Consider the following 15,337-nt stretch of genomic DNA (forward strand, 5'->3'; position numbering starts at 1 on the left):
TCGTGGCCAACGAGCTGGAAGGGAATGAGAACGCTGCTAAACGAAGGGTGATCCTCCTCACCGTCTGCGGGGCAACAACCTATGGCCTCATGAAGAATAATCTTCTTCCGGTGAAACCAACAACCAAATCGTATGAAGAACTGTGTACGCTGGTCCGGGAGCACCTAAATCCGAAGGAGAGCATTCTGATGGCAAGGTATCAATTTTATACATGTCAATGGGTCTGAAGGCCAGGAAGTGGCGAGCTACGTCGTCGAACTAAAGCACCTTGCAGGACATTGCGAATTCGGTGGATTCCTGGAGCAAATGCTAAGAGAATATTTTGTGCTTGGCATTGGCCATGAGGTTATCCTTCGCAAACTATTGATTGTTGAAACACCGAATCTGAGCAAAGCCATAACGATAGCCCAGGCATTTATGTCCACCAGCGATAACACCAAGCAAATTTTGCAGCATAAAGATGCATCGGCAAGTACTGAACACAAAGTAACGTCATTGTTAGGCAGGAATGCACATGGCAGAACGTACATGCCTGCAGCTGCACGACCTCAGATGACGGAGTCCACCATCAGTTGTGAATGCGAGACAATTAACACCTTGTTGGCGCTGTGGCGGTGATCACCGAGATCATCAATGCCGCTTCAAACACTATGCGTGCAAAGGCTGTGGAACAATGGGACACCTCCAACGAATGAGCAGACGAGCTGCAAACCACCACGTTGCAGAGGAAGACCGATCCATGGCGGATCAAACTGAACTAGAGACTCGAACCGAGGAGGCAAAAGTGTATGGGGTACACACATTCACCACGAAATAACCACCGATCATGTTAAAAGTTGAACTGAATGGAATTCCAGTGTCAGTGGAATTGGACATGGGTGCGAGTCAATCTATCATGAGCAAAAAGGCTTTTGAGAGGCTGTGGTGCAACAAGGCACAAAGGCCCAAGCTGAGCCCTATTCATACCAAGCTGAGAACTTACACTAAAGAGCTGATCCCTGTAATTGGCAGTGCAGCAGTAAAAGTCTCCTATGATGGAGCGGTGCACGAACCACCACTATGAATTGTACCAGGAGATGGCCCCACACTGTTCGGCAGAAGCTGGCTGGGAAAAATCCGCAGGAACTGGGACGACATCTGAGCGCTTTCGTCTGTCAACGTCGCATCATGTGCCCAGGTTTTGAGCAAGTTCCCGTCATTGTTTGAGCCAGGCACCGGAAATTTCTCAGGGAGCGAAGGTGCAGATCCACTTGGTTCCCGGTACATGACCCATCCACCACAAGGCACGTGCGATACCATACATGATGCGAGAGAAAGTGGAGATCGAGCTGGACAGGCTGCAACGAGAGGACATCATCGCGTCGGTCGAGTTCAACGAGTGGGCCAGTCCGATTGTTCCGGTTCTCCAGGGCGATGGCACGGTCAGAATTTGTGGGGTCTATAAAGTAACGATCAACTGTTTTTTTGCTGCAGGACCAATACCCGCTACCCATGGCAGATGACCTATTTGCGACGCTGGCAGGAGGGAAGACGGTCACCAAGTTGGACCTGACCTCGGCCTATATGACGCAGGAGCTGGCGGAATCTTCGAAAGGCCTCACCTGCGTCAACACGCACAAAGGTCTGTTCATCTACAATAGATGCCCGATTGGGATTCGATCAGCTGCGGCTATTTTTCAAAGGAACATTGAAAGTCTGCTAAAGTCGGTTCCGCGCACCGTGGTTTTCCAGGACGACATGTTGATCACAGGTCGGGACACCATCGAACACTTGCAGAACCTGGAAGAGGTTTTAAGTCGGCTAGATCGTGTGGGACTCGGGTTGAAACGCTTGGTGTGTTTTCCTGGCACCAGAGGTCGAGTTCTTAGGGAGAAGTATCGTGGCAGACGGCATCAGACCCACCGACGCCCAAGACGGAGGCCATCAAGAATGTGCGGAGACCACAGAACGTGACGGAGCTGCGGTCGTTCCTGGGACTCCTCAATTATTTTGGTAATTTCCTACCCGGGTTAAGCACCTTGCTAGAACCTCTACATGTGTTGTTATGCAAGGGAGATGACTGGGTATGGAGGAAATCACAAGAGACTGCTTTTGAGAAAGCCAGAAATCTGTTACGTTCCAACAAACTGCTTGTTCTGTATGACCCATGTAAATGTTGAGTGCTAGCTTGCGACGCGTCTTAGTACGGGGTCAGGTGTGTGTTACAACAAGCAAACGAATTGGGAACATTGCAACCGGTCGTTTATGCATCCAGGAGTTTGTCCAAGGCCAAAAGGGCCTACAGCATGATTGAAAAAGAAGCTCTGCATGCGTTTACGGGATTAAAAAAAATGCACCAGTATCTGTTTGGGCTTAAGGTCGAATTAGAAACTGAACATAAGCCGCTCACAGTGCTATTCTCAGAGAGCAACTGTATTAATACTAATGCTTCTGCTCGCAGCCAAAGATGGGCGCTCACGCTGTCTACATATAACTATGTAATTCGCCACAGGCCAGGCACAGAAAACCGCTAATGCTCTCAGTCGACTACCATTGCCCACCACTGGGGTGGAAATGGCACAGCCTGCAGACTTGCTCTTGGTGATGGATGCATTTGAATATGAAAAGTCACCGTTACCGCCCGCCACATCAGGACCTGGACCAGCCAGGATCCTTTACTGTCCCTTGTAAAAAAAAAAAACTGTGTCCTCCATGGGAGCTGGTCCAGCGTCCCAGCGGAGATGCATGAAAAGTTCATGCCGTTCTAACAGCGCAAAGACGAAATGTCCATACAGGCGGACTGTCTTCTGTGGGGTTACTCGCGTGGTTTTGCCTTAGAAAGGCAGGGAAACGTTCATACGCAACCTACACAGTACCCACCCAGACATAGTAATGATGAAAGCTATAGCCAGATCCCGTGTGTGCTGGCCCGGCATTGACTCAGATTTGGAGTCTTGCGAGCGCCAATGCAACGCTCAACTGAGCAATGCACCCAGGGAGACACCGCTAAGTTTGTGGTCATGGCCCTCCAAACCATGGTCGAGGATCCACGTTGACTTCGCTGGCCCATTTCTAGGCAAAATGTTTTTGGTTGTTGTAGATGCTTATTCAAAATGGATAGAGTGTGTAATAATGTCTAAGCACGTCCACTGCCACCATCGAAAGCCTACGAGCCATGTTTGCCACGCACGGCCTGACTGATGTCCTTGTCAGCGACACTGGGCCGTGCTTCACGAGCGCTGAATTCAAGGAATTCATGACCCGCAATGGGATCAAGCACATCACATCTGCCCCGTTCAAGTCCGCATCTAACGGCCAGGCAGAACGAGCAGTCCGAACCATCAAGTAAAGCTTGAAACGCATGTTGGAAGGCTCCCTGCCGACCCGCCTGTCCCGAGTCCTGCTCAGCTACCACACAAGACCCTACTCGCTCACCGGAGTTCCCCCTGCCGAACTGCTCATGAAAAGGGCACTCAAAACAAGGCTCTCTCTAGTCCACCCTGATCTTCATGACCATGTCGAGGGCAGGTGGCATCAACAAAGCATGTACCATGATCATGCATATTTGTCACATGATATTGAAGTCAATGATCGTGTATTTGTACTCAACTATGGACATGGTCCCAAATGGCTTGCTGGCACTGTTGTAGCCAAAGAAGGGAGTAGGGTGTTTGAGGTCAAACTTGCAAATAGACTAACTTGCAGAAAGCATTTGGACCAAACCAAACTGTGATTCACAGACGGCCACGAGTAACCCGAAGAGGACACCATCAACTTCGACCCTCTGATATACACACACAAGTGGCAACCGACATCATGGTTGACCATGAAGCTGAACTCATCATCTCCAGCAGCCCAGCAAGGCCAGCTGCGCAGCAGCCCAGCGAAGGCCCAACCAACTCACCTGCACCTGTGTTTGTACTGAGACGATCGACTAGGGAGCAGAAAGCCTCAGATCGTCTCACCCTGTAAATAAGTGTACTATTGACTTTGGCGGGGGGAGTGATGTTATGTATGTAACACCTTATAACCAGCATTCTACCGCCATCAGAGGGCGCATCTGTTGGAGTCCCAAGGGATCCCAGCATCTCTTAGGAGCACTGCATATAAGCAGGCCTCCCATGCTGTGCGAGCACGCTGGAGTCAGAATAAAAAGCCTAAGGTCACACTTACTCAAGTCGACAGTACTCCGTCACGTTGCTTTATTTGAGAAAGAACAAATCCCTCACCAGCTTTCTCCACTATCTCTCTCCTCTCTCACTTTCACACTCTTCTGCGCATGTGCAGATGACCCCTAACCTCCTGAAGTGCGGGAAAAGACTATTGCTATGGACGCCGGCCTTGCATGACTGAAAAAACCGCAAACCCCCATTTCACATCGCTCCCACGAACGCCCAAATTATAAAGTGGAAACTTAACGGGTTTGAAAATGGGCAATGTTCCGGCGATCACAAAAACCAATATAAACGCTAACCCTGGAAATATCGCCCACTTTTGGGCGATCTGGACACTAATGCAAAGTTTAGTCCGAAGTCTCTTAAAGAATCAAAACACCGGCCGCAACGCATATGCACTCTTCTGACATATTTGTAAAGGGATTTGCATGCGCGCACCTAACAACCGGGGGCAGCATGCAGTGCAGGCAGATCATGATGTCAATCTCAGTGTGTAACGCTGATTTGACGCCAACGCTACCATTTAGGAGCACCACGCTCCAGCCTCCGCACTCTCTTAGCCTTGCGCAATTGAACACGAGTTCAATGGATTGAAGGACCCCTCTACCAGCGCTAGTTAAAAGGATCATGAACTACTTACAGGTTTGTTGCTGGATTATTTCTTTTGGCTGTCACTGCAATTCTACGCTGTTGTGCGCCACCTTCTCCTGCAAGACAGGGAAGTGTGTCAATGAGTACTGTGCAATACGTCTGGGTGATGTGGCTGTCATGGTTGAATAGCTGTCAGTGTTTGCAAGCTTTGAGATATGGGTGCAAGACTTGCAATAGTACTAATTGTGTGAGGGTGAGACGAACTTCGGCTCCGAGTTGAGGAGCTGGAGTCCGAGCTGCAGACATTGCAAGACATCAGGGAGGTAGAAAGTTACCTGGACCTTTTGCTCCAGGAGGCAGCCACACCCTCTAGATTAAATACTTTAGAATTGACACATGGTCAGGGACAGGAGGGTGTTACTGCGAGTGAAGCAGGTAAGGGGATCCAGGAGGTAGTATTGCAGGAACCTCAGTCCCTGCACTTGTCCAATAGATTTGAGGTTCTTTCAAACCTTGTGGACAAGTGCGCAGACTGCGGGGTGGATGAGCGGACTGATTAAGGCAACATGGTGCAGAAAGCCATTCAAGTGGGGGGAGTAAAGAGGCAGGTGGCTGTAGTAGGGGACAGTAATATTAGGGGGATAGATAGGGTTCTCTACAGCTGAGAGCATGCGTCCCAAAGGCTGTGTTGCCTACCCGGTGCCAGGGTAAATGACCACCTCCGGGTTGGAGAAGAACTTGGAGGGGGAGGATCCAGTTGTCGTGGTACACATAGGTACCAATGACATAGGTAGGACTAAGAAAAAGGTTCTGCTGAGAGAGTTTGAACAGCTAGGGACTAAATTGAAAAGCAGAACCACAAAGGTAATATCTCTGCATTATTACCTGAGCCACGAGCAAATTGGCATAGGGTCAATAGAATCAGGGAGATGGATGCATGGCTCAGAGGTTGGTGTGGGAGAAGTGGATTTCGATTTGTGGTGCACTGGCATCAATACTCGGGAATGAGAGAGAGCTGTTCCGTGGGGACGGACTACACCTGAACTATGCTGGGACTAGAGTTCTAGCGAACTGAATAACTAGGGAGGTAGACAGGACTTTAAACTAAATAAGGGGGCGGGAGGCGGAGGATGGTCACAGTGGAGAGAAATCTAGAATGGTAAAGAGAAAAGAAAAGGAAGCAATGCAGGAAAGTGATTGTGGTAAGAATAACCAGATTATATCAGGAAGGGACAGAGCATACAAACAAAAGAGTGCATTAACAAATAGGGTCCGGGGTAAGAAAAAATAGCGATAAGACAAATACGGCTATAGTACAAAATAATGTTAAGATGTCTAATAAAATGTTAAAAAGACAAATCTAAAAACATTGTATTTGAATGCACGAAGCATCTGCAATAAGGTAGATAAATTAACAGCGCAAATAGATGTACACGGATACGATATAGTTGCAATTACGGAGACATGGTTGCAGGGTGACCAGGATTGGGAACTGAATATCCAAGGATATTTGACATTTAGGAAGGACAGGCAAAAAGGAAGAGGGGGCTGGTGTAGCGTTGTTAGTAAAGGATGAAGTCTGAGCAATAGTGAGAGAGGATATTGGCTCAGAAAATCAAGATGTAGAATCAGACTGGGTGGAGCTGTGGAGCTAAGGAGCACCAAGGGGCAGAAAACATTGGTGGGAGTTGTTTATAGGCCTCCAAACAGTAGTGGTAGCGTAGGGGATGACATCAAACAGGAAGTTAGAGATGCATGTAACAAAGGTACTACAGTAATCGTAGGTGACTTCAATCTACATATAGACTGGCCAAACCAAATTAGTAATAATACTGTGGCAGATGAATTCCTGGAGTGTATAGGAGATGTTTTTTTAGACCAGTATGTTGAGGAGCCTTCTCCGGAACAGGCTATCCTAGATTGGGTGTTGTGTAATAAGAAAATGTTAATTAACAGTCTTGTTGTGCGGGGGTCCTTTAGGGAAGAATGACCATAACATGATTGAATTCTTTATTAAGATGGAAAGTGAAGTAGTCCAATCCAAAACTAGCGTCCTAAATCTAAACAAAGGAAACTACGAAGGTATGAGGAATGAATTGGCTCTTATAGATTGGGAAGATTCATTAAAAAGCATGACGGTGGATAGGCAATGGCTAACATTTAAGGAACGAATGCATGAATTGCAACAGTTATACATTACTTTCTGGTGTAAAAACACAAAAGGAATTGTGGCCCAACCATAGCTAACAAAAGAAATTAAAGATAGTATTAGATTCAAAGAGGAGTTATACAAAGTTGCAAGCTTGAGGATTGGGAGCAGTTTAGAATTCAGCAAAAAAGGACTAAGAGATTGAGTAAGAGGAGAAAAATAGAGTATGAGTAAACTTGCAAGGAACATAAAAACCGACTGCAAAAGTTTCTACCAGTACTTAAAAAGAAAAAGATTAGTGAAGACAAATGTAGGTCATTTGCAGACAGAAATGGGAGAATTTATAATGCGGAACAAGGAAATGGCAGAACAATTAAATAAATACTTTAGTTCTGTCTTCACGGAAGAAGACACAAATAACGTCCCAGAAATGCTCGGGAACCAAGAGTCTAGTCAGCAAGAGGAATTAAAGGAAATGATTATTGGTAAGAAAATAGTGCTGGAGAAACTAATGGGACTGAAGGCCGATAAATCCCCAGGGCCTGATGATCTGCATCCCAAGGTACTAAATGAGGTAGCCATGGAAATAGTGGATGCATTGGTTGTCACCTTCCCAAATTCTATAGATTACGGAACAGTTCGTGCAGATTGGAGGGTGGCAAATGTAACCCCACTATTTAAAAAAAGGAGGGAGAGAGAAAACAGGGAACTACAGAACGGTTAGCCTAACATTAGTAGTAGGGAAAATGCTAGAGTCTATTATAAAGGATGTGATAATGGCACACTTAGATAATATCAACAGGATTAGACAAAGTCAACCTGGATTTATGAAAGGAAAATCATGTTTGACAAACCTACTGGAGTTTTTTGAGGATGTAACTGATAGAATAGATAAGGGAGAACCAGTGGATGTAGTGTATTTGGATTTTCAGAAGGCCTTTGATAAAGTCCCACATAAGAGGTTAGTGTGCAAAATTAAAGCAGATAGGATTGGGGGTAATGTACTGGCATGGATTGAAAATTGGTTAACTGACAGGAACAGAGAGTAGGAATAAACGGGTCTTTTTTGGGGTGGTGGACAGTGACTAGTGGGGTACCACAGGGATCAGTGCTTGGGCCCCAGCTATTCATAATATATATAAATGATTTGGATGAGAGAACCAAATGTAATATTTCCAAGTTTGCTGATGACACAAAACTAGGTGGGGTTGTGAGGAGGATGCAAAGATGCTGCAAGGCGATTTAGATAGGTTGAGTGAGTGGGCAAACACATGGCAGATGCAGTATAACGTGAATAAATATGAAGTTATCCACTTTGGTAGGAAAAACATAAGGACAAAGTGTTATTTAAATGGTGATAGCTTGGGAAGTGTCGATGTACAGAGGGACCTGGGTGTCCTTGTACACCAGTCATTGAAAGCAAACATACAGGTGCAGCAAGCAGTTAGGAAGGCAAATGGTATGTTGGCCTTCATTGCAAGAGGATTTGAGTACAGGAGCAAGGATGTCTACTACAATTATACAGGGCCTTGGTGAGACTGCACCTGGAGTATTGTGTGCAGTTTTGGTCTCCTTGCCTAAGAAAGGATATACTTGCCATAGAGGGACTGCATTGAAGGTTCACCAGACTGATTCCTGGGATGGCAGGACTGTCGTATGAGGAGAGATTGGGTCGACTAAGCCTGTATTCACTAGAGTTTAGAAGAATGAGAGGGGATCTCATTGAAACAAATAAAATTCTGACTGGGTTGGATGGACTGGATGCGGGGAGGATGTTTCCCCTGGCTGGGAAGTCTAGAACAAGAGATCATAGTCTCAGGATACGGGGTAGGAAATTTAGGACCGAGATGAGAAGTTTTTTCACTCAGGGTGGTGAACGTGTGGAATTCTCTCCCTCAGAAGGCTGTGGAGGCCAAATCACAGAATATATTTAAGAGAGAGATAGGTAGATTTCTAGAAACAAAAGACACCAAGGGGGTATGGGGATAAAGCGGGAATATGGTGTTGAGTTAGAGGATCTGCCGTGATCATATTGAATGGCGGTGCAGACTCGAAGGGCTGAATGGCCTACTACTGCTATTTTCTATGTTTCTATGAAGCTTATGAATGTTAGGTCTGAGTCCGATGTGAGAGAGATTGTTGGTAGTGGGTGCTGGTGTGTGGTGAATTGAGCAGTGGCTGAGGCTCGTGGTACTGTTGGTAGGATATGACATTTGAACATGCACTCAATGACTTTAAGAACTCGAGCACGATCATTAAACCTCTTGCGGCACTGAATCCAGGACCCACTCATGGCATTGCCCTCCGCCTCTATCTCTTGCTTTTTGAGCATGTGTCTGGAGGGCCTCCGACCCGCCCCCACCCCTGAGGATCCAGGGCATTTCTCCTTTTCCACCAAGACCTCCAGTGCATTGTTGATTCTTAAACATCACAATATCCAGAATGATCTCAGCACCACCAACAGGCACAATACACCTCCCCTTTAAGAGGTGCAGGCTAGCTTTAAGTAGTGCTAAGCACAAACAATATTGGGCCCCCTGCTGATGCGTGCAGCCAATGGAACAGCACAGGGAGCACTGGCTGCATGCAGAAATCATGGAAATGAGCAAGCAGCACAAAGTTGGTGTCCTGCTTCCTAAGTATAGTCATTACACGCACCGCAATCCGTTTTCGAGGTTTTACAATTTACCCCTGAAATATTTTACAACATTGCAAGTGCTGTAATGGGATCATGTGATAACAGCATAATGTTTGGTATTCTTTATCATTGATCTTTTCGCCTGCATTGTCCATATTATCATACAACAGATGGTTTTAATAAATGGAAATAAAGAAAACGAATCTATATAGAAGTATCATTACCAGGGATTGCAGTGGCTTAAGAAGAAAGATCACTGTCATGTTTTATGGGCAACTAGGCATAGGCAACAAATATAGCCTTACCAGCATTGCCCACTTCCCATAAACAAATTAAAAAAATAACGATCAAGGACACTTGCACCTGCCGATTTAACTTCAGCTGCACTGTTGGGCCTCAGAAGTTTGATTTTGCTTGGCAGCTGACTCCTAGTTTTACTTCACTTTTGAACCTTTCATCTGTTCCTTATTTATACCTCTGCTGTGAAGGCAGAGAATCAATCATATTGAAATAGTCATGTGTGTGAAAATTTATATTCTACTCCTACCTTTTGAGTTAATTGCCTACTCCTGGTGTTCACTGCAACTTATATTTCACTTACAGTGAACCACATTACTAAGAAGTGACCTCCTAATATCTACTCTGTCAAGATTAGACATGCCCTCGGTGTGAAATTTTCAGTCATGAGTCAAAGACAGGAGGGTATCCACTTGTCAAAATAAACGTAGTTAAAAACAGCAAGTTGTATCTGTCACAAGAGAGACAAGAGCAGTCAAGTGGCATTGTATTCTTTTCCTTATCTTTGTTTTGTCTACAGTTGTGTTTCTCTCTTTTATAGGCTGCCAGGCTGAGGTATATAGAAGAAATGTTTCTTGTTTTCTCTTAATACAGAGCACGATAATATAAGAGACAGCTAACGAGGCAGGCTGTGCTATCATTTAGAACAGTAATGAAAGCTGTCTATTAAAACTATGCAGCCTATATGTTTTACTAGAAGACCTTTACTATTATTGTAGTTTCTGGGATAGTTACACCTCGATGGTGATCCCATCCTATATCCTCAATAACATCACCAAAACAGGGCACGTACAAAAATGCTATTGCAAAATAATTTAATTATACTTGCAGAAGTATATTTACTTAAGTAAAACTATATCTATGAAGAAAAATGAAGTGTTTGCAGTGGAAGGGAAGTTGTAAAACAAAAATAAAATTCTTCTGTTGACCTCTTGATTCGTTGAGGGGAATGTCAGTACCCTGTATTTGTGCTTGCTGGTTGGCAATGTGTCAGACTTAAATGCCAGGAATTACAGAGCACACTAGATACAGTATCTCCATGTGGCAGATCATGATGTCCTAGGTGAGATTCCTGCTGAATGTCAGAAGTGGCAGGTCTGATGTGTCATTCTCCTACTGCATATTAGCAAAAGTAAGATGATGAACAGTGCTTCCTTTGCCAGTGTGCATTTAATTGTATTAAAGATCTTATAGAAAAGATTTTTATAATTCCCCAAATTGACAGATATTGATTCATTAACACATTTTTGAGTCAAACAGTTTCTGTTCTGGTCTTTTCATGCACTGAGAATAAAATGTGTTTAAAATTATACTTTAAAGGCTCAAGCAGAGCTTCAACCCCTGGTTCATCAACATTAGACATGGCATCCTGTCCGATTATCCCTGGGCGAGAAACAACCATTGAAATTTCCAAAGGACGCACTGGACTTGGGCTGAGCATTGTTGGAGGGGCAGACACCCTGTTGGTAAGTATATTTGATGGGATCAATCCCCTAAGTCTTGGTACCCACAATATTCAAAATGTTTTTAATTGTATACTTCCTAAAGCTTTTCCATTGCACTTTTAGTGTATTGTTTGCTAAGTCTGTGACGAGTGTTGCATTTTGTTGTGTGCTGTATTTGGGAAGAAAGACCTGAATAAAGCAAGTTATAAAAGAAAAATCTCTGAATGTACTACGTTCAAGTGATTCTTTACACCATGCACAATAAAAGGAAAATGTGCTCTAATGGCCCGGATGTTGACGGGTGGGTGGGGGAGGTGGGGCGGAGTTTCAGAAGTCCGGGTTTCCCCACATGCTATGGAGTTTTGACTCCACAGTGTGTGTATTTCTATTTTGCCAGGATGCCTGCCCGGAAGGCCGCCTGATTGACAGGCTTGGCTTCCAGTTGAGTGGAAGAATCCGGAGGAGGCCGCAACCCCAGATGAGGAACCTGCAGTTGCTACTGGGAGCGTGGGGTGAGGATCTGATCCCCGACCCTGGAAGAGAGGGCCCTATCTCTGACACGGGGGGAGGAGGTGGAGTGCAAGTCTGATCTGAGGCAAGAGGCTAGGCTGGTGGGGGGGTGGTTGGTGGTAGCACTCTTGCTTCTCCTAGCCCACAAGCAGTGCTGTAAAGGTGCTTACTTTTCCATCGAAGTTGTCCTCTCCTCCCTTGAGCTGCCAGGTTTCCCGAGGCCTGGGAAAAACTGCAAAGCAGGTTAAATCTGAGGCTGCCAGCGTCATAATATTTAAATGGCCAACACGCCTCCTGGGAGTGGGTTGACTGCCCAACCCTTGTCCCGCCATTGTTAAACCTGGAAGTGGGAGGGTTGGATTCGGATTTGAGATTTTTAAAGTTTTAACATCTCACCTGACCTCAACCTACCTATTTTTGGGGGATAAAACTCATCCTAATAAGTCGACAGCATTGTCTGTTTTTCACAGTTACCGAGATTCACTGTGTAAGCTCTGCCTCCTGGTACTTTTGAAATACATGAACCATTGTCCTTTCAACCCTGCAATTCAACTGAAAAGCCTTTTTTAAAAAGACCACAGGCAGTCGGAGAAGAAGTGAGATCCATAAATCAGAGATTCTAAACAGAGATTGAGCACGATAATAAGCAGTCTGAATGATTACTTTCTCTTAAGTATTTGCAAGGAAATATGAGAAACATGCTGTCGCCAAATAGAGATAACCCAAGTAAACTTAGTGGGCCCGACCTTGGTGAACGCTAAGGCCTGCCCATTTCTCGGCGGTCTCCGGTCGGAATGTACCTTTTTGCTGCCTGCTGCCGCTGGGGCCAGTCGGGAGCGAGTTTCGTCGCGGTTGTGTCAGTGGCAGCGGCAGGCAGCGAGAGTCGGCGGGCGTGAGCAGGCGGCGGCGGCAGCAGTGGGCGCTAGGTGCAGGCCTCTCGACTCGGCAAACATCGGAGGCCATGCACCACGCATGCGCGAGACTTGGAATTTTTTTTTTCCCTCTGGGCGATGACAACACTTTTGCCACGATTGGGGCTGATGGCACAGCTGCGCATGCTCATGAAAGCTGTGCACTCATTTGCACCTGCCAGTTGTGGAGGGGTCAGTTTTGGAGAGAGAGAAACAAATTCATCATCAGCCATCCATCAAGGAAAGTAATAATGTGCAAAAAAAGCTTCCAAGAAGTCTGATGGAGCCAAGCCCAGAGCTCCCTGGTTTAATGATGACGAACTGGAGGGGCTTGTATGTGAGGTGGAGTGCCGGTATAAAGACCTCACCTGGAATGGTCGTGTCAAGCCTCCACCACCCCAATATAGACACATTTGGAGGGAGATTGGGGAGGCCGTGTCCTCAGTGGGCAACATTGTGTGGGATGAAGACCAGTGTCGGAAACGAGGGAACGATGTGATGGCGTCAGCACGAATAAGTAAACATTTATTGGACCACTCCCTTGCAACTCCAAAAGCTTCTGTGCCAGTTGTATCTGTGTGTCCATGAGAGTGTGTGTGCTGCATGAGCAAAAGGGGCAAGGGCTGCAACGATTCTGCAGAAGAAAAGAACATCCAAGGCATCAGCCTGAGTGCCACGAGAGGGGGCCCAGCCGATGTCATTGAGTTGAGCAGCCGAGAAGAGCGTGCCTTGGCATTAGTGGGTGACCACCGCCGTGCCACCACAAAAGTGATGCAGATCTCGTACTAGAGTATGGTAAGCTTATGCTAATCTCCGGTCTGCATCACGCTCATGTCATGAAAGGTCATGCAATGTTAAGTCAAATGCCTTTCCACGCACCGTGTGTCAGCCATTAATGATGTGCTCATGTAGCAATGGAACTCCTTGAGCTTACGGCTCGCATCTCGCCATAGGCAATTAGGCTTATACAGCAGTGCCTGGTCTCCAGTCAGCTTGGACTCCGTTGCCACTGGACCAAGACCTTGCTTAGTTAAGCCCGTGTAGTAGCCGGTGTGCAACGGCCACCCTACATTAAAAGAACTCACGCACAGGCATCTTCCACCCTTCAATGTGAAGTTCGAGACCTGGAACGTCAGAACCCTCATAGACAACTCCAACAGCGACAGGCCGGAACACCGCACCGCCATTGTTGCCTGGGAACTTGGACGCTTCGATGTCGATATTGCCGCCCTAAGCGAGACCCGGCGGGCAGGGGAAGGCCAGCTCAAGGAACAAGGTGGAGGTTACACCTTCTTCTGGAAAGGCAAACCAGAGGACGAACACCGCCTCCACGGAATCGGTTTCGCCATCAAGAAAGAGCTAGTCGACCGTCTCAAAGATCTCCCCCTGCGGGGTTAACGAACATCTCATGACTCTCCAACTCACTCTATCCTGGAACCAATGTGCCACAGTCATCAGTGCATACGCCCCAACACGCGATGCAACAGATGAGACTAAAGAGAGCTTTTACTCCAGCCTCTAAAAATCCCTGTCCCTCATCCCTACGGACGACAAACTGATCCTCCTCGGCGACTTCAATGCCAGGGTCGGCAAGGACATAGCCCTCTGGGGAGGCGTGATTGACAGAGAGCGGGTAGGGAAAACCAATTCTAGCGGTACTCTGCTCCTGACAAAATGCCTAGACCACGACCTTGTCATCACCAACACCTTGTTCCGCCAGAGGGACAAGTACAAGGCATCGTGGCAACACTCTCGCTCCAAACACTGGCACCTGCTCGACTATGTCATCATCCGAGCCAGGGATCGCAAAGATGTGCACATCACCCACGCCATGACAGGAGCTGAGGACTGCTGGACGGATTTTTACAGCGCGACAGCTGCAAGAAAAATCGAGGGAACAGCACCAACCCTTGTACATGGCCGCCTGTGACCTTACAAAGGCCTTTGACACTGTCAACCACAAGGGACTATGGAGCGTCCTCCTCCGTTTCAGCTGCCCCCAAAAGTTCGTCACCATCCTCCGTCTGCTCCACGTGACATGCAGGCTGTGATCCTTACCAACGAATCCATTACAGACCCAATCCACGTCCGGTCCGGAGTCGAGCAGGGCTGCATCATTGCGCCAACCCTCTTCTCAATCTTCCTCGCTGCAATGCTCCACCTCGCACTCAATAAGCTTCCCGCTGGAGTGGAACTAAACTACAGAACCAGTGGGAACCTGTTCAACTATCGTCGACTCCAGGCCAGATCCAAGACCGTCCCAACCTCTGTCGTCGAACTGCAGTACGCAGGCAACGCATGCATCTGCGCACATTGAGAGTGAAATCCAAGTCATCATCAGCATCTTCACCGAGGCGTACAAAAGCATAGGCCTTACACTAAACATCCATAAAACAAAGGTCCTCTACCAGCCTGACCCCGCCACACAGCACTGCCCCCCCAGTCATCAAGATCCATGGCGCGGCCCTGGACAATGTGGATCGATTTCCATATCTCGGGAACCTATTATCAACAAGGACAGACATCGACGACAAAATTCAACACTGCCTCTTGTGCGACAGCACAGTCTTCGCCTGCCTGAGGAAAAAAGTATTCGAAGATCAGGCCCTCAAATCTGGCACCAAGCCCATGGTCTACAAGGC

General features: G+C 46.8%; 1 protein-coding gene across 10 annotated transcripts in view; it reads left to right on the forward strand.

The window, feature by feature from the left end:
* LOC139270052 (multiple PDZ domain protein) overlaps positions 1-15,337 on the forward strand; it is a 401,342-nt gene that overhangs the window by 302,859 nt on the left and 83,146 nt on the right. For all 10 annotated transcript variants that reach the window (XM_070888410.1, XM_070888412.1, XM_070888415.1 and 7 more), the window contains one exon: positions 11,150-11,295. In XM_070888410.1, the coding sequence (XP_070744511.1) occupies positions 11,150-11,295 (146 nt within the window). The remainder of the gene's footprint in view (positions 1-11,149; positions 11,296-15,337) is intronic.

The sequence above is a fragment of the Pristiophorus japonicus genome, chromosome 1, assembly GCF_044704955.1.
Source record: "Pristiophorus japonicus isolate sPriJap1 chromosome 1, sPriJap1.hap1, whole genome shotgun sequence".
In the NCBI taxonomy this organism is placed as follows: domain Eukaryota; kingdom Metazoa; phylum Chordata; class Chondrichthyes; family Pristiophoridae; genus Pristiophorus; species Pristiophorus japonicus.